The sequence below is a fragment of the Bombyx mori genome, chromosome 24, assembly GCF_030269925.1.
Source record: "Bombyx mori chromosome 24, ASM3026992v2".
Taxonomy (NCBI): domain Eukaryota; kingdom Metazoa; phylum Arthropoda; class Insecta; order Lepidoptera; family Bombycidae; genus Bombyx; species Bombyx mori.
In genome coordinates this window covers 7,882,574-7,903,299 of record NC_085130.1, presented here as the reverse complement: position 1 = coordinate 7,903,299, position 20,726 = coordinate 7,882,574, and the positions used below count along the sequence as shown (strand labels likewise).

Sequence of the window (20,726 nt, the reverse complement as noted above, 5' to 3'; positions counted from 1 at the left end):
CATAAACATATTTTTTAGGTAAATACTTTTTTTTAGCTTTGCTGGATTTATCCAAGATTTCGACATACCAAAATTTCATACAGGAACGACAGATAGATAGCTATCTGATTGAATACCCTTGTAGAATTGAGCTTCGAAGTAAAGTTTATTCTTATTCTTTATTAGACTTTATTCTAGTTGCAGTGTCGGTTAGAGAAGCTGTGCAAGCTTCTCTAACCGATACTGCATGGAATAAATAGTCATTATAATTATAAAATATATTTCTGTTTACATACCATACAATTTTCATAGTTCAAATATGGATTTGGATTGATATGAATTTATTTCGATTATCAAAATAATTTGTATTAAACATTTATATTTCCTCAACATTTCTATTTTTATAATAATGACTGTGACCACCCCATAAATCACAAAATTAAAAATATTAAAGATAACTTATTTTTAAATCATATACATATTAAAAATTATAAACAGATCGCGAATTAAAATATTATATTATGCCTATCATTCTTAAATAATTCAGTAATGAATTTTCGCATCGCCACGCCGTATATAATTAATATGAATAATAGGGTATTGCCCACTGTGCTAAAAAAAACATAAATTATGTTTTTTTGATAGATCTACAAACAAGCAAGTGAGTAATGCTATGTTTCCATAAATAAAAAGGCAAAAAAATAAATAAAGAAAGATATTATGCACAAGTTCAAATGCATATGTATTGTGCTAAAAGTAAAACTTGCTACTTTTGTGTAGCATCCAGCAACTTTGAAAAAACTAATCAGGTCACTATAATTAGTAGGTATTGATTTTGATTCCGAGTAAGTTGCACAGTTGTTAGATAATGTAGTTTCTTTTTGGAAGAATAACAATTTTCTAATCTTACACAAAAATGTCATGTTAAATATTTAAAAAAAACTTTATACCTATTTTCCTTTTAGGGAGTACAAAATATTGATGTGTACAAAGTGAATGTGATTAAATAAAAATAATATTTCAATTTAAATTATGTTTTATTAAAAATTATTCTTAACATACAGGTACAAAGGTTACATAACATTAATATTTATTCCTTTTCATATATATAAGCCCATATTTAGCACATTTGTGGAAAACAGAATCAAAATAATAATGAGTTGCTAGCCATAGAAGACCAGCATAAAAGTCTTATTAAAATCTGTTCAGTAGTTTTTGAATGAAGAGTGAAAATACTTACAAAACTTCCTATTTATAAGTAAGGATTACTTATTTAATTAAAGAGTTTTGTAGGTGGCAAACTATCTAAAAACTTTCTATTTTCCACCAAGTTGACATCAATTATCCTTCCTGCATATATATTTATTGTATTGTTTTTTTTATAGTCTAACAAGGGGTGATATTACATTTGCAATTTCTGGGAGTTTGTTGAAAAATATATTGCTTGCTTGACTTACAGATAAATCGAAATCATCAGCCAATTGAGAGAATGTTCTATTTAATGTTATTCTCATCAGACATAATATAATATTTTGTTCAGAAACATTTGTATGTTTCTCAATCAAGCCTATTATGAAACATAATTCTTGTGGAAGACCAATATATAAACGTTGTTTATTTTTCACTTTAGATAAAGTTGTTAACACATTCATTTTTTCAAGTTTTTAGTCTTCTTGAGAACTATAGTCTGAAGTGCACAAGTCTTTGATGGAGTGGAGATATAGAGAGATAACTCATAGTCAACAGTTGATCCTTCTGTTGCTGGTGCATTTGACTCATCACTGTCAAATTTGTCCTCAGGAACAACAGTTTTTTTTTACTGGTTCTGATTGTTTACTTATACTTGCTTCAGATATATTAAGGGGTGATGTGGCAATACACACTTGCCTTGCCTTTGTGTTCCTGTGCTGGAGCTACTTGGATAGCTTTGTCATTACTACACCTATTTTCAAGTGGCTGGACATCTGGAAATATGAAATAATGTTAGCAATTTCCAACAAACGTATAGTTTGTAAATATATAGGATTATATGTGTACTGTCATAGTAGTAGTATTTAACTTCCTAGTCATCATCATCAGCCCATATAATATATCCCCTTGCTGGACACTGGCCTTCACTACCATTGAGAGGGTTTTTAGGCCTTAGTCCACCACGCTGGCCTAGTGCTGGTTGGTGGATTACACACCTAAGAAAAACCTAAGAACATTTAGGTGTGCAGGTTTCATCACAATGTTTTCCTTCACTGTTAAAGTAAGTAAGTGATATTACACTGTGATAAATTTTCATTTTCACAAACTTCCTACTACCTTATGTAATAGGAACTGAGATCCACTTGCCCATTTTGGCTACTTCCACTAACTAACTAACTATTCTCATTTTTTCTGATATTGTTATTTGATTAGGAGATCTGTGAGTGTAACTAATTATTGACAGTTACACCTACCTTGAATACAAGATGGCAAAGGTATAATAATACGACACATCTCATTTTTAGTCGTCTCTTCAATTTCCTTGATAATAGTGAGTCTTTGCCGTTTCACAAATGCAGGCCGAGGTTCACTATGAGTGAATTTTCGTTTTCTATCTGCCCGACAATCGAATTTGGATGGTAAACAGTTTGGTTTCATTCGAATTCATTTAATGGAGCTCATTATCTTGTATTGCATATAATTCTCCATGTAGTTTTCCAGCTAAAACATGAAATAATTTTCCAACAATTTCAATACATAACCTATAAAAAAAATATTAAAATGTTATTTTACTAATGTTAGGAATATAATTTCGACTGTGTCAAAATGTTATTATAATGTATACCTACATTATCTCTTGAAAGATAAATAATGAACATATTTACTTATTTGTTTATATTACCTATGTGAACTCTTAACCTATCTTTTTTATACCTTCATAGCGATAGGTATATAGGAGGATGGAAAAAATGTATTTGGGCTAACTTTACGCGAATGCACATTATTTTATTTATTTTGTTTTTAATTTTTTTAATTAAACTGTATACCAATTAATTGATCCTTCAGGATTTATAATTGTTTTTTTTTCACGATTAAAACCGCGTAGAAAGTTTAGGCATTATAGTTGACGCATGCGCCATAGATTATACACTTATGGCATGCGCAGTACACATATTTTGTATACATTTATTCAACTAATACAATTAATTAAACAAAAAATGAGTAATTTCGAAAAAGAACAAACGTATTTTATATAAGAACAATCGAAAATGAATATTTACGAGTAATTAAGGACGAAAACATATTATAAATTGCAATCGAGGGGCTAACTTTTAGATATATTTTTAATATTTTTTTTAAAATAAATAAATGGGGAACAAACAATTATTAACAATGAACAATCAAGAACAAATGATGAACAAACGAATGAATAGAAAATAAGTAGAAAACAGGAAAAAAAAATTTTTTTGAGGGGCTAACTTCATTCACCTAAGATTGGCGCTTGTTTCATAGATTTCACACTGGAATGACAAGCTAGTGATGCACGCTCAACAAAGAATCCTTTCATTCTGACTCGGTTGCTAAAATTATTTTTAGGTGAAAAGTAATGTCTGTTTACTTTTCTAATCCAACAAACAAAAAATGCAATCTTATTTAAGTAATGATTTTTTATTAAAAAGTAGACATCTGATTTACCACAGAGAATAAAAACTATGCGAGCGCCACAGAATCGATTCCTCTGCCTTTTCTCGAAACATCGATACGAATACTTATTCCGATTCACGTGATTACGTCACTCGAACCAAGCGAAGCACGGAGGGAGATGTACAAGATTTGTACTCTGCTAAAATTAATACGTCATCTCGTAATCTAGAGTGTTATTTATAAATTAAATCGTGGTTACATATATAATTTAATTAAAAAACCAGTAAGTAACATATTCTGAAAGGATGATAATGTTTCATGGCAGAGGACGCATTGTTTGGATTGTAGTGCAGTGCCTATAAATGCATAATATAACCTATCTTCGCTTTGCATAAATCTATGAGGTCGTACCCTTGTGATTTATAAAGACACTGTATGTACAGTAATACTGTGTTAACGCGATTATAACGGTGCTTGAAGCGTGATCGGTTTAGCATCGTGGAGGCTTGTTGAGTTTTGCCGCGCTCCGTGGGTTGTTTATCTGAGGCGTCAATTGCATATTGCAGGCAAAAATGCCGGCGGCACGGGGTGTGAAGCGTGCTGCTTCCAAATCATCGACCACGACATCAGCTTCGGGACCGAAAAACAAGAAAAAACGCGGAGGTAAGTTTCCTATAAATTGCAATTGTTTTCTTCCAAGTTACTGTGAGACGTCAATGACCTGTCAAACTGTGATGGCGGGAAACGACGCTCAATGAACTAACACATATTTTTGCTATTGTCTGGCTACGAAGAGTTTTGCGTTAATTATATTCAGACAGTTTGCTTTGTTTAACTGTTTATAAATATTATTAACGATTATGTAAGTCATAATTTATGTTAGTAGAATACTTTGAGGTTATACTATATCGTTTATCACACTTGCTCTAGTTACGCGTTAGCAACAGCGCGGGGTACATTTTTACAAAATACCGCGAAGACGTTGCAAACGTTCATTTTATGGTTTATTTAAATTCGCAATGACTTTAAGTCTATTAAATAACGCCTTTGTAAGATATTGAGTCATACTTAACAAATTAACATAATATAGATAACCTAATAAATTTGTCAAGGACATCGCAAAAGCCGAATATAGATGCATACTAATGAGATGTAAACAAATGACTTTGAAAAGAACACTAAATAAGTCATTGTTGTTATGTTAACAAATATAAAACTCACAAGTCATATATATGTTTACCTATATGCTATGTAGTATTTTCCAATATTATGTCTGTATTATAAACAATGGCTTCTATCTATTTATCATTTCGCTTTATGCAAACTAATGCATAATTTCAGTACTGGTCAGCAACAAGAACTTGTAATATACATATTAGTTCATACATATATATTCTGGAAAATTATAAATAGATAAATAGAATACAAGGAATATTAAAATAAAAAAATATAATTGATTTAAAAGAACAGTTGTTATTATTCAAATGAATATATGTTGTAAATATAAAAATGATTAAACTTTACTAAATTAAATCTCCAGCAATACAGTTGGAGATACCCACTGCTCCAAAGAAGCGAGGACGTGTTCTGACATGTGGACAAGGAGACGTTGGCCAGCTCGGCCTTGGAGAAGACGTAGTGGAAACTACAAAGTTAGTAACTTTAGTTAAAAGAAACTACTTTTGTCGTTGTGGCCTAAAAGATAAGATGTCCAGTGCATTCGAGTTGAGCGATGCACGGGTGTTCGAATCCCAGATGGGTACCAAATTTCCAATGAAATATGCACTTAAGAAATGTTCATGATTGACTTTCACGGTGAATGAATAACATCATGTAATTAAAATCTAATCTGTAAAACTATAATTTGCATAATTACTGGTGGTAGGTACCACCACCCCGCCTATTTCTGCCGTGAAGCAGGGGTGCGTTTTGGTTCGAAGGGTGGGGCAGCCGTTGTAACTATACTGAGGCCTTAGAACTCATGTCTCAAGGTGGGTGGTGGCATTTACGTTGTGGATGTCTATGGGCTCTGGTAACCACTTAACACCAGATGGGCTGTGAGCTCGTCCAACCAGCTATGCAATAAAAAAATATTTAAAAAGCTGCTACCCATAAACATTTCCAATAACTTTAACTTAATTTATTCTATTTGTCACACAGTATCTCAGTTAAAGTGTACCTAAAAGACTGTGAATGAGGACTACGATAATTACTACAGTAAAGTGTATGGCTGACAGGATGCGTTCTGTAAAGAGACATCAGAAACACCTTTGTGTTGTAATGTGTAAAATGTATAGTTTTCAGTTCAATTAATTACATAATATTTGAATTTACATGTATGTTACATTCAAAAATACATAAGTAAGTCAAAGTGCACTTCTGCATCTTCTCACCTTGAAAACTTTTGTAAACAAGTTTAAATATTACCGACTAACTATTCTTTGGGCATGATGATGTCATGGAAAAAAATGTGAATCATGATTTTTCATATTCCTAATTGGTAATGTTACTAGCTCATATGATAAAATTATGCTGTATTTCTAGTTTGTACAAAGTAGTTGAGCCTTTCACGTCGTGTCTTATGAAAGTATGCGGCAATTAGTTTTTGGCCAACTAATAACACTAAATCTCAGCAGAATTGTATGTATATGTACTCTAAACATGCAAGTAATTGAACCTTTTAATTTTGTAATACTGAATTTAGGTATGTATAAATTATTAATATATGTTTATTAAACTAGCAGACCCGACAGATATTGTCCTGCATACACAAAATGAATGAATGAACGCATACAAAAAAATCATTCAAATCGGTCCAGCCGCTTAGGAGGAGCTCAGTGACATAGACACATACAATAGAATTATATATATATAAAGATTAATGAAAAATTCGTTACAGATTCAAATATGTGACTGCATTAGGTGATAAAATAGTTGATGTGCAAGCAGGTGGTATGCACACTATAGCATTGGACAGCAGTGGAAAGGTATCTTTACCAAAATGTATATTTTAAATAATTTTTACTCAGTACTTAATTTGATTATTTAGGTAAATATAGAATTCAATTTCAAGGTTATTGTTCAAAATGTATTCATTAATGAATAACATTGGTAGTAGCATAATATTAGCGAGTTCAATTTCCTAAATAAAATAAAAACAATTGAAAATCATTCAAATCGGTTCAAACAAACAAAAACTGCACAATCAAATAATCTCCATTTCTTATAAACAATGATGGTATTTGTTACATTCAGCGGATATATTTTCTTGTTAGAAAATCGTATTAAAAGTACCAACATGATTTTAGCAAAATCTAATGTGTAGGCTGATTATAGATGGCCTGGATCGAAGGCCTTCCACTAACTAATAAATCAACAAAGTTTTTAGAAAAGAAACATAAAAAAACGTTGCTATAAATATATAAAAAGCATAATTTTTGCAAACAATCACATTTAATATTCTCGGTTTATTCTAGGCGGTCCTATTATAATTTTTTGTGAAGCCAGTTAAAAATATTGAATGTTTTCAGATTTGGACTTTTGGTTGTAATGACGAAGGTGCCCTTGGACGTGCCACCAGCAATGAGAAGGATGAAGGGACTCCCAAACAGGTTTCTTTGCCTGTCGCAGCTGTGGCTGTCTCGGCTGGAGACTCACACTCTGCTGCTTTATTGCAGAATGGAGATGTTTATGCTTGGGGGTCTTTCCGAGTGAGTTTTATTCTAAAACCTGACTTGCTCTCAGGTTGCATACCTACTTTATGGGTTTTTTAATCATAATTTAAAGTAGAAGATAATATTTTTACCAAATAATTTCTTTTGTAAATAGTATTTAGTTGTTAAGTATTAGTTTTTACATTTAGTATAAAAAAATAGTTATTCTTGGTTTAAATTGTGTATTTAAGTTACTTTTTTATTGTGTGACCAAGACCAATATTTTCAACAAACTCAAAGCAAAATTAACAAGAATCTTTAATTCAGGCAAATTCAATATGCTATAATTGACATCCACTTGGTTGTTGTAAAAAATTATAATTTACTTTAAGAATTAAGTACTTATCATTATGACTGTTGTTTACAGGATTCTCATGGTAGCATGGGACTGGTTGTCCGAGGGCGCGAAGGAAAACCCTGCAAAGAACCTGTTAAGATTGACATCGGAGAGCCAGCCGTAGAAATAGCATCAGGGGGTGATCATCTAGTTGTATTGACGGTACGTAACATTTCCTACTTCATACAGAGTTGGTTATGTGAGTTAAAGTCCAAGTGTTAAAAGAAGAACAACTCCAATGATGGTATAGTATCTCATTATGGTGCTTTTAATTTTCCGAGTTCCTCTGCCAAGGCAGACATGATAGTGACAGGAACAGAATTATGTGTCCATCATATACACTTTTTTCTATGTTACTGTAATATTATATAAACTACACACACAACTGCACACTAGCACCACTGACATCCCCTACAAAGCCCGCCCATTTCTGCCGAGGGTGGGGCGTTCGAAGGGTGGCGCATTTACGCTGTAGATGTCTATGGGCCCTGGTAACCACTTAACATCACATATGCAATAAAAAAAATGTTGCTTCCAGACATCAGGCGGTGTATTCACACTGGGCTGCGGGGAACAAGGGCAGCTGGGCAGGCTGGCGCAGAGATCAGCGTCTCGAGACGCCAGGCAGGGCTTCAGTATGTATACCTTTTCTTTATTCAGCCAAGAAATGTGCTTCAAATTCAGTTTACTACTTATTAAAGTACAATGTATTGTGGTACTGATTTGTAAATGTTGTGTTTTCATATTGTTTCCGTTTTTTATGACCTAATGAAAATCGTTGGGTCACGTTGGATGTCAGTGCCAATGGACCGGCCGCACTGGAGATTAGAGAGGCATATGTTCATCTGTGGATAGCTACAAACAGTACAGTAACTGTAGTTTGGGGGAATCGGGACACTTTCCAATCCCAAACCAAATTTTCAGTAGTTTATCTTAGGGTAATATCAATAAAATTGAGATTGAAACGGTACCAGAGGTTAAAATGTTCATTTACAATGCATTAATAACATAGTAAAACATACACAAAAACTTAAAAAATTTGCTTGACCTGATCCACCTTGGCTTTTGGGGTGAATCGGATCACATATGGGGACAATAGAGTTTTTCGATAGGGGTAGCACCGTTAGTTGTTAGGTAGGTAATTAACTTTTTAATATCTTTAATCGGTTACAAAACTGATGACTAAACTATTTAATATTCATAAACACTAAATTAAAGTCTTATCCAATTCAACAAATTGAAATCTCACAAATGCATTGTGACAACTCAGATTTGTCCGCTCTTCCCCCAATGTCCGGTAGTGGAGTAGTGTGGTGAGGTCCTTTTGTCCGTACTCTCCAATGTCCGGTGGTGGAGTGTAGTGGGTGTGAGTAGTAGGGTCCGGTTGTGATAGTGTGAGTAGTAGGGTCCGGTTGTGATAGTGTGAGTGTGCAGGCGCGCTGCTGGTGCCGGCGCGGGTGACGCTGCGGCAGGCGGCGGCGCGCGTGTGGGCGGGCCACCACGCCACCTTCGTGCTGGACGCGCAGCACGCCAGACTCTTCGCCTTCGGACTCAACAACTACGGACAGCTCGGTCAGTGCACCTCTCACTAGCCATCAACACTAGATACAGTTTTTTTGAAGTGAAACTTCTTTAAAATCGTTGTGAATCGTCGTCTGTGAGTTAAATCCAGTCATCAATGCTCCTTCCTAATATTATATACGATCTACAAATATTTATGTATACAAATAATAAAATATTTAAAATATATTCCAGGCATAACGGGTGAGAAACGTAAAACAGCGTTGTTTTCTCCGACCGAGTGTGACGCACTACGAGCCGTCGGAGACGATCACGCGTGGAGCGCTGTGGCCCTCGGACAACATCACACACTGACGCTCGCTGCCAACGGACAGATATATGCGCTGGGACGTTGTGAATATGGGAGGTATGGGAAATTCCAATATTAACCATTTAAAAAAAAAATTATAACAAAGCTTAGGTTCGAAATTGCAAGGCCGTCAGTCAATGCAAGAATAGCCTGACCCAAAATTTTCATATTCGTGCAAATTTTTATGCAAAACCGGCATATCCCTAGTTTCTGCCATAGATAACAAGTGACTTTGAAAACATTATATATATGTACTCGATATCAAATTTTAAACCCCTTATCTCCATAGTAACCATGGTAAACGTAGGCTACTTTTGCGCTTTTGAAATGCCAAAATTTCAAAGATTAAAAAATGTAAAGACAAGTCTCCTTTAAAAATTAGTTCAGATTGATTTTTAGTTATTTTTAAATTTAAAATAAAAATATAGGATCAAAATTAATAAAATTATTCCAACATTAAGAGCGGCGCGATAAATATGGCCTGGGGCGGCATCAAGCCCTAAATCCATCACCAACCTTAGTATATCACTGTTTTTGTACCACTGGTGGTAGGACGTCTTGTGACTCCGCACGGGTAGGTACCACCACCCCGCCTATTTCTGCCGTGAAGCAGTAATGCCTTTCAGTTTGAAGGGTGGGGTAGCCGTTGTAACTATACTGAGACCTTAGAACTTATATCTCAAGATGAGTGGCGCATTTACGTTGTCTATGGGCTCCAGTAATCACTTAACACCATGAGCTCGTCCATCCAATAAAACATTTTATGTATTGACATGTTGATTTTCCGCCAACAGGCTAGGTCTGGGCGACAAATCTGGCGACGCGGAGACTCTAGAACTAATACCCAAGCTGCAGAACAAGAAATGCATCAGTATAGCGGCCGGCACCAGCAATTCCTTCGCCGTCACAGACTCCGGTTAGTGGACAGCTTCCTCACTCAGCTTCACTCTCCATGAAGGAATCGATGATATCTTAAATTTTATTTTTAGATACATTAAATTCATTACTAAGACTGAAGTATTTTCCTTCTTCAACTGTCTTGAGTTATAATAATATAAACAGTTAAAATTGCTCTTACGGCTTATTCTCTTATTTCGTGATCGTCCATAATGATATAACTGTAAAGCATTAAAAATTTAAATATATCAAATAAAAACAGCTACTGCATGATTAAATCTTAAGAACATATAATTTAATAATAATGTGTAATATAACTTGATTTGTATCCAAACAATGTCCATTATAATTTACTGAAACTAGTGCCTAAATATATGACTTCTTGGTTACCAATATTTCTTGTATCTAAACTAGTTCCGACGCTAGCATTATCCTGACATAATTTTACTATTGGACTTTGATTTTGACAGCTAATGCTTGACAGACAAGACAAGATGAAGAACCTGTTGATTTGTCCAAACAACAAGTGGATCAGTTCTTTGTTAGATATTTGTTTGTTGGGCTGACAAAGTAACTGGAGTCTATAAGCCATCATTAAGATTTTAATTACATTACATTTATAAAAAAATAGTTATCCCTTCATTATGTATTTCTTAATGAGTTGCATGTCGTTTCATACATTCTTCATATTATTAGTCTACATTTGAGTATGCTCATTTTGAACTACTTGGTACAATTTTACGAGAAAAACCTAATTTATTTTGTCCTCTAACGAGAATTTGAGTGAAATAGAGATATATGATTTAGAATTGCAATTGAATTTGTATTCCAGGCGAAGTGTACTCTTGGGGCATGGGCAGCGAGGGGCAGCTGGGCACCGGAGAGAGCGAGGACCTCAACGAGCCCACCCTCGCCGCCGTCGACAGCCGTGCGCCCCTCCGCGTCTCCGCCGGCGGACAACACACCGTGCTGCTGGTCGTGAGTGCCCATGCTCTTTATTGCTTCGATGAGTGGACGAGCTCACAGCCCACCTGATGTTGAGTGGTTACCAGAGCCCACCCATCTTGAGATATAAGTTCTAAGGTCTCAGTATAGTTACAACGGCTGCCCCAACCATATAAACCGAAACGCATTACTGCTTCACGACAGAAATAGGCGGGGTGGTGGTACCTACCCGCGCGGACTCACAAGAGGTCCTACCGCCAGTTATAAAGCAATTGCAAATTGCAACTTGCAACCTGCATCCTAAGAATTACATTTATTCTCCAAAACGTAAAGAGTAAAAGAAATTAGGATGTACAGTTTCTATCTCGATTTTAGGAGGAAACATCGTCGCAGAGAGAACCTTCCCCGATTCCTGAACGTGAGACGGAATCCCAACAATCCGAGGACACCGAGGAGGAGGAGGAGGAGACGAGTAGAGCGGACATCACCGAGCAAGAGGGAGAGATCACCTCGACGTCTGCAGCCAAACCTGAGGACGTCTCCAACGATACGGAACCTCAGGTATCTAGTTGTTTGCATCTCATATCAGTGACTAAACCTCCCCAGATTATACAATGCGGCATCGTTGTGCTTCTGTATCTGAGTCGTCCCCTTACTCCCTGCCCCCTGACCCAGTTGTCTGTAAGCAGTGCTGACTGAGAATCCTGATCGAGCCATTACTCTGGATTGTCTCACGGTCCGTTCATGGGACAATATGTACACAAAACTAAAAAGAAATGTATCCTTCCTTGCTGCAACTGTACCAGAGCATACAATGACACAGCAAAGAAATATGTTTTGATATGAGCTGTATGTTATTTTCTGTATTCACGGGAAGCTAGTTCATTTAAAATATACAGTTGAATTTCTGTACTGATAATTAATTATATGTATTCAACTGCACCTGACATTATAATGTGATCGTGAGCGTTGTTCTAATTGCTTATTTTTTTAAAGGGATTTTATGACCTGCTAACTAAAACCTTTAGGTCAAGTCTTATTTTAATGTATATTCTTATTTCTATGAAAAATGATATTATGGAGTAAAATGAAATAAAATGAGATGAGATGAAATATAATCTCAGTAAAATGGTATTTTTGGAGGATCCCGAGAAGCAATGTCCAGAGGCTTTGTTTTATTTTCCCACATTTGTGCCCTTTCACAGATCCTAAATATTTAATAAATCAGCCTTATTACTTGTTTAAATCTGAAGAAACACTAAATGGATAAAATAAAACAAATCACACAACTTCACTCCTCGCGTTCCCGCCCAAACGTATGTTCTAGTTGCATTAACGTCGTCCTAACAGAGTATTAACTGTAGACAGGGCCGAGAAAGGCCGGGGCTCGGCGGGCCCCCCGCGGCGCCCCCCCGCGCACCAGGAGGCGCCTTTAGGTCCGCGGCCCCACTCGCCCCCGGGTGCTCCCACTTTACTTTAGTATTCATCATTTTTGGTATCGGTTTAAATATGTAAAGACGATATTTGTCTGTGAGAGCTGTGGTTTCTACAATGGCTGAAGCTATTCAGTAACGGGTGTCGACTGTCCCGCGCATTGTCCCTCCAGTTCAGAGGAATAGTTGAGCTGCAACATCTTGGGCCATTGTTGGGAAATATTAACACGAATAGATTTGTGTAAAACTGAAGTATTCGTAGTTAATGATGTCACGTAGTTAAATATCATAAATTGATTGTGGTTTAAGCGGTTTCTGTGTATCAAATTACCAGTGTAACGTCAAAACTAAACTATATTTTAATTATTGTCAGAAAATGTTACCATATTTATCTCACGTTTACACATAGTCATCACGGACAATTCCTCGCTTCCCTGCGAAAGGAGTGGCTTGTGATGCGTTAATGTATAGTGAAACCATTTATCTCGTACACTCCACAGTTGTATAGATTGAAATGTAACTTCAGTAACAGTTGTTGTTGTGTTGTCCCGTTGTATGTGTTGTTGTATTCAGAGTGAGGGGCAGGGGTGTTGGGGGGGGGGTATCAGTCCTCGTATCAACACGTTACAAATTGAATTCTCCACACAATAATTATAAGATACATTGTCGCGTGTATAATAAAAACAAAGTTAATTCGTTTTTATTGTAATGTTTGTGACATATATATTGTTTTTGAACCGGTGTGGGGTAGTAACAATCGGTAGTTAGTTGTATTGTTTGATTTAAATATATGTTTTTAAGTAGAATAGAAACTATTGTCATATTTTCAAAATCAAAGTATTATATGCTGTGACTTAGTATCTTATTAATTGAGCCCATCCATACTACCTGGAACCACTGCAGTCATCCACAGTGCGTTTCCAGAGGTCTTTTTTGCCACGTACTATCCGGCTATGGAATGAGCTCCCCTCCAAGGTGTTTCCCGAGCGCTATGACATGTCCTTTTTCAAACGTGGCTTGTGGAGAGTATTAAGCGGTAGGCAGCAGCTTGGCTCTGCCCCTGGCATTGCTGAAGTCCATGGGCGACGGTAACCACTCACCATGAGGTGGGCCGTATGCTCGTCTGCCTACAAGGGCAATAAAAAAAAATCAACATATTGATATTGTTTTCTTTTAAACGTCGGTTCATATTTATTGACACGGTAAAATTGAACTAAAATTTGATATCTACTAGAAGTAATATTGTGCTGTTATATGTCATATAATGATTGTGTGTTTGTTTGTTATGTTTCCAGAAAGTGAACGGAGATGAGAAAGAGACTCCCATGGAGGTTGATGAAACTGGTGAGTGATATTTAGTAGTCGCGTCCCGACCGACAAAACTGGGGCAGTAAGGTCAGGGGTTGAGTTCGGTGAGCTTGGGAATTGTTTAGACAATAATAACTGCGGGTGCAGAGTGGACGCGGGGTATGGGGAGCACCGCAACATGAGTACCACAGTCTTCAGGTCCAATAGTAACGAAATAACATTTGTCTTTTATGGCATAAATAGGTAGACGAGCTCATAGCCTGTCTCGCGTTAAATGGTTACCGGAGCCCATAGACACTTATAACGTAAATACCGCCACATACCTTGAGATATATATGAATTACAATGTCTCAGTATAGTTACAACGGCTGCCCCGCCCTTCAAACCGAAACACATTACTGCTTTACGGCAGAAATAGGCGGGGTGGTGGTACCTACCTGCGCGGATTTACAAGAGGTCCTACCGCCAGTAACGAGTCAACGAAAAGTAGTGTCTTTAGCGTGGAACTTCACTGTGTAAATACTGGTGTAATACCGCTCTACTATACATGTTTATTATATAATAAATAATATACTGTTGGTAGGAACTGTTGTGAGTCCGCGCGGGTAGGTACCACTGCCCTGCCTATTTCTGCCGTGAAGCAGTAATGCGTTTCGGTTTGAAGGGTGGGGCAGCCGTTGTAACTATACTGAGACCTTACAACTTATATCTCAAGGTGGGTGGCGCATTTACGTTGTAGATGTCTATGGGCTCCAGTAACCACTTAACACCAGGTGGGCTGTGAGCTCGTCCACCCATCTAAGCAATAAAATATATATATATATATTGTTTGGCTTACAACAGACGCGGTACAAAAAGAGAAATCATCCGAGGAAGACGAGGCAGACGAAAGAGAAACGAAACCTGAGGAAGAGTCTAAGAGCGAGGTGCCGGAGCCGCGCGCCAGGCAACCCGACCCGCACAACGGCACGCACGCGCCCGCCTGCTGAGCGACGTCGCCCACCACGGCACCCAACTCCAGCCACAAAAACATTCATTCATTGTAAACGTTACAGATCGGAACGGTTGACTGATTATTGAAGTGAAACGTTGTGATTTCAAACTCGATGAAACGAAAAAATAAGTCCATAGAGACACAAACACATGATTGTATAGGATTTAGCCGGCGAGAGAATGAGATAGAACACATTAGACTCTTCGTGGCATCCCCACTATCGTCTACTAAACATTGTCCATATGTACGCTCCTGTGTAGTGGGATACTCAGGTTATCTATATCTTATTTATAAGTTTCACTTGTACCGTGTGGGACTTACACACACATACACACTTTTTTTTGTTATTGCTCAGATGGGTGGACGAGCTCACAGCCCACCTGGTGTTAAATGATTACCTGAGCCCATAGACATTTACAACGTAAATGCCGCCACCCATCTTGAGATGTAAGTTCTAAGGTCTCAGTATAGTTACAACGGCTGCTTCACAGCTGAAATAGGCAGGGTAGTTATACCTACCCGTGCGGACTGACAAAAGGTCCTACCACCAGTGAAAATTTGTGTACTAAAAACACGATCAAAGATAAGTTAAATCTGTCGAGACGAGTTAATATCTGTAACTGGAACTGTTATTTTAGATCGATTTTTTAAAAAGTCTTAATTACAACTAAACAACAATAGTAGAATTAAATCTTATATCACTAATTTATTAATTAGTCTGATATCAAAAAATACATTTTTAACTTGATTTTTGCGTATTGAAGCCTTAAAAAGAATAATCAGTCAACAGTTTCGCTTATAATTGTTTCTTACGGATTCAACGAGCCGGGGACGCGATCAAAACTACTTTTATTGTAGTACGTTTGCATTGTCATGTCCATTGACATTGTTATTTTCTCCATCGCAGCTGGTCACGGGCGACGACCACGAGAACTGTAGAAGTAGCTTTGATTGCATCCTCGTCGGATGAATCTTGTGAAGTGACCTGAAGGTCAATAGTTTGGGATCCTGTTATTATTTCGATCGTATCTAAGAATTAGTGTTTTGGACGTCATTCGGTAATTTGGCAATATGGTCGACAGTTTGGGCTTAGTTCTGTACAGGGCTCTCGTGGTGACATGTCAGTGGCACTGGCGATGGTTGGGCCGATATCATTAACTCGTCTGACGTGTGCATGCGAACATTATTCTGTCGTGACGATAGACTCATGTGTAAAAGATTTTAAGAAATATCCCGAAATTCGTATCAAAAGTTTTACATTTAATTATTATTTAAATTCATTTTTTTTTTTTTTTTTTTCCTACCTATGCTGATAGCCTTGAGAGGCTATTTCAGCTTCGCCCTAACGTTAGTAGGTGAGCTCGCGGGGCTCAACCGGAGAGAAACTAACTAACCCACAGACACAGCCCACTGAGTTTCTCGCCGGATCTTCTCAGTGGGTCGCGTTTCCGATCCGGTGGTAGATTCTGCGAAGCACTGCTCTTGCTAGGGCCAGTGTTAGCAACTCTCCGGTTAAATTCATATTAACCGTTCTAATACAAGGTTCAGACGTTAAAACATTTTCTTTGTATCGTCAATAATTAATATTTTCCACAATCCATTTTAGCTTTTAAGACACAATTAGTATATTTAGAATCGCATTTCTTGTCTTGAAACTGCAGATTCTAATATTATTTTGTTTTACTATCAAAATTCGCTAATGAGCTATAAGACTCTAACAGCAGTATTCTAACTACTTATGTTAAACAATCGACCTCCATAAGAGACTATAAGAATGATAATTTAAAAAAAAACTATGCTTCAGCGTAAACTATTTAGTTGTGTATGATCGTGCATTAGGAGATAAATGAATATTTGTCGGTTAGTGGTATCGCCACAACCTGAGCAATGGTCCCAATGAAAATGTGCTTGTGGTATAAGAACTAACATAAGACGGCTTGACAACAAACAGATAACTAAAAATGAAAATAATATATTTATATGTTCCGATGACTTCGGTCAAGATGTTTGGTTAAATTAATGAAGCTATTGTATTGTCATGTTTGTGAAAAATTTCAAGTCATTTGGAATTTACTGTTTGAAGATTCCCTTAACATAGACATAGAGACAGGGTGAACTAATAAATAAATAAAAAGTTTTAAAATCAATGTTTGATCTGTTCATAATTGAATATGCAATTTCGAAAAAGGCACATCTCTGAAAATGTAAAATGTTTAGGAAATGAAAAAAAAAATACTGATTATTTTCTGAAGCAGTCTAAAATTTAAATTATTAACTTTTGAGATATATTTTAGTGTTAATTAGCAATTGAAAATTACTGGAATTATTATAAAATGGGTGTGTAGGTAAGCCTCAAAACTACATGTATATGAAAAAACGTATTTGACAAAATATGCGACATGTGTCCTTTTCGAAATTGCATATTCAATTAAATTGTAATTGTTAATTTATTAAATTTACTTATAACAATACATTTCGACTTAACTAGTCTATAGAGAAATTACGCTATACGAATGACGTTCAAAATATTTGATGAACCAAACATATTTCGATATAAACAGCATTAGTTCTCTCGTGTACACAATCCAATCGGATTGAACATTAATTGAGTCGTCTATTATCAAAGGTGGCAATCTGTGCATTTGGACAAAAAAATGTTATTGATATGTCAATACAGATTGATTTGAATATAATCGTCTCCTTCAAAGAATACAGTTCAAAACCTGCATTAAATAAAGGTTAATACTTAACCTGTTATTTATCTAAGATGTCGTTCAGAAGAGTTTTGTGACTGCCAATGGAATACAAAGTCAATAATTCGTTTTTCTGATTTACCAATAATTGTCCAAAAGTCACATTGCCGGCTTTGATAATAGTCGACTCAATTAATGCTGGGGACGTTGAGTTTGTGAGATTGTCGTCTAGATAAATCGTCATTACATTTAAAATGTTTTTGTGTGCGCGAACTCAGAGGCGGCCGCGAGCTCCTCGGCGCTTAGATACAATTTTGTAAATTTCAATAATGCATTTAACGATATATATTTTTGTAAATGAATTAAAAACAAATGCAAAAATAAAAGAGAAATGAATACAGAGGCGACGACACGTTTTGGTGATTTTCTTGACGCGTAAAGAGACATGTAATTACGCGCTGTAATATCGAGTTTTCGGTTTTTGATTATATTAAAACACTATTAATTAAGTAATCAGCACCGCCGTCTTGTTCGCTCCTTGTTGTAATTTGTGAAATACAAAATGTAATTGTTTTTTTTTTATATATCAATATTTTGTTTTAACTTCAATTAAGAAATCGTATACACTGAGTAAACGATGTTGAAGTAGCCGCTAACACAACTTTCGGTTCAGTTGACGGGGTCGCAAGTTCAAAGTGTGTTTTCAATTATTAGTTTTATTTTTTTAAATATAATAATAAATTTCGTATGAAAACCCCGTATTCTTTCGGATGATGAAGTGTAATGATTAGTAATGCACTTGCATTCATTTAGAACGTATTTATTTTGATTTCTAAAAGTAATGTAAATAAACATGTTTCTGATACATTTAATTTTGTTTTCATTAACGTATTACACGCGTAATTATAAATTAAAATAAAATTTACATGATGTAAAATAGTATATATTTTTTTGTCGTGCGATTCTAAATGAACGAAAAGTAGAAAGAAGATCGCTATATTTTATAGTTAAGAGGTTGCTAGATGATAATTGAAAAAAATTTATATATAAATAATAATAATTAGTTTTAAGGATTTTTGAACGAATGTCCTTTCGTGCGGTACAAGAGCGGGATGAGAGGAATTATTACAGAAAATATTGTTTTAAGACGCAATTTTATTATTATTATTATTATTATTATTAGTCGGTCGATAAAAGCAAGCATTCGTTTAGTGGAATGTGCAAAATTTATGTTAAAATTAATTATTTTATAAGCGTTTTATTATTTGATTGTCGCAGCCGGCGCCGCCCGGCCCGGCCCCTACACGATTGTTAAAATAAAGTATCAACTTTAATGTATTGTGTTTTCCTAATAAAAGAGTAGTGTACATTTATTGGCTTTTATTCGACAAACAAATGGTGGGTAATGAATAAATTTAATGTATATATTTATTTATTTAAATAAGTACTGCCACATCACAAACATCTAACATTGAAAATAAATTTAAACTATTTAATTTATGGCCTGATGCATGTGACAACAATAGCGTACATAGCATTGGCAATTAATCGGCTCGAAAATGGAATACAATAATAATAATAAAAAAACAGTACTATTTGTTGAAATATTAATAAAAATGTCTAAAAATTTTATGTCATATCAAAAAGGTGGGTGGCGGCATTTATGTTATAGATGTCTATGGGCTCCACTTATTGACCACTTAACACCAATTGGGCTGTGTGCTCGTCCACCGACAACAATAAAAGAAAACAGTCCGCATTGTCGGAAAAGATGATTATTAAGCTATGCACGTGTTGCACATTTAGGATTTTACCAAATTGAAGGTAGGCATCCAGAAGAGGAAGATTATATGAAAAATGTGTGGATTTTGCGAACGAAGCACTAATTAATAATAAAACAAGTGTCTTTTCGAAATGATTTATTTACTAAAGGCGGCAATAACCAAACTTGGAATATAGTGAAGGTAAGACCATAGATAACTAATACACTTAATTAAGACGTAAGATCTACCGCTGAAGGCATGTGAGGCACATGACTATCCAATGTTGTGGACATAGATTATACACTTAATATTTGAGTTGTGGAATCAAATTGAAGGTCAATACAAAAAGAAACAACCTTAGACTAAGTTTTTGTTCTCAAGCGATACAGACAAGTACATCGTATGCAATCCGGATTGGTTGAGGTTGGTTGGTATTTATTAAAACTCACAAGCTTAGTGAAAAACCTTTCAACGTAAAATTTGAAGATTTTAAATTGAGCCTTCCGATATTAGCATACTTGAGCAAAATTTTTTATTGGATTTAAAAAAAAAACAGTAGACACACTGAATATTCGAGAACATAGTAAACAATTTTGTCATCTTCAACTGTTTTACCATATTGTTAAAACCTTTTTTTTTTCTTTTTCAACCGATTATCTTAGTTTCTTTTTTAATTTTTAGTGTTGCGCTTTTGTTTTTTTTTTGTAAAATTTGAAACATTTTTTTTATCAAAAACTAAAGACGGTGTATAAAATTGCTCTAAATCTAGATTGTGCTCGAATCTCCTGCATTAGGCGAACCATTCTAATTACTTTTATGTGATCATTATTATAAATGATTTTAGTTTACTCCACTGGAATTCAATTTCCCGATATTCTCGCCTGCACATATCCCAGATAGAACTACAAAATTGTTTCGAGAAATATTTATAGATTTAAAAACGTACAAAATGAGCAGTGTCGAAATATTTATTATACATTCGAGTAATTTGTAAACAGTGATGAGCTCTTTCGTAAACCTAGAGTTACACTACAAAAATATTTTTTTATGCAAATTGACTTTTTGTATTTGTTTTAAACATCCAAGGGAAAAACTAAAACATATTCCTAAATATACCTTTAGATGCGAATTGCTCGTAAAACTCTACTCAATTATATATAAATACTAGCAGAGCCTCGC

At 35.5% G+C, this 20,726-nt stretch overlaps 1 protein-coding gene and 1 long non-coding RNA gene across 3 annotated transcripts; one reads left to right on the top strand and one right to left on the bottom strand.

The window, feature by feature from the left end:
* Window positions 1-997: 997 nt before the first annotated feature.
* Window positions 998-2,986, bottom strand: LOC134201249 (uncharacterized). Its single transcript, XR_009976453.1, has 2 exons — window positions 2,424-2,986; window positions 998-1,943 (listed from the first exon to the last, which is right to left on the bottom strand). It is a non-coding gene; the product is annotated as an uncharacterized LOC134201249 (long non-coding RNA).
* Window positions 2,987-3,720: 734 nt separating this feature from the next.
* On the top strand, window positions 3,721-19,153 carry LOC101742720 (regulator of chromosome condensation). Of its 2 annotated transcripts, XM_004923104.5 has the most exons (14): window positions 3,721-3,877; window positions 4,161-4,257; window positions 5,135-5,246; window positions 6,494-6,581; window positions 7,125-7,304; window positions 7,675-7,806; window positions 8,183-8,279; window positions 9,079-9,216; window positions 9,400-9,571; window positions 10,309-10,430; window positions 11,244-11,389; window positions 11,732-11,917; window positions 14,085-14,133; window positions 14,941-19,153. In XM_004923104.5, exons 2-14 carry the CDS (start codon window positions 4,167-4,169, stop codon window positions 15,084-15,086), a joined length of 1,659 nt encoding a protein of 552 aa, XP_004923161.2. In that variant the 5' UTR covers window positions 3,721-3,877; window positions 4,161-4,166; the 3' UTR covers window positions 15,087-19,153. The 2 variants fall into 2 exon arrangements, with proteins under 2 accessions (XP_004923161.2, XP_062531729.1); XM_062675745.1 differs by lacking the exons at window positions 14,085-14,133; window positions 14,941-19,153 and adding an exon at window positions 12,721-12,847.
* Window positions 19,154-20,726: the final 1,573 nt, after the last annotated feature.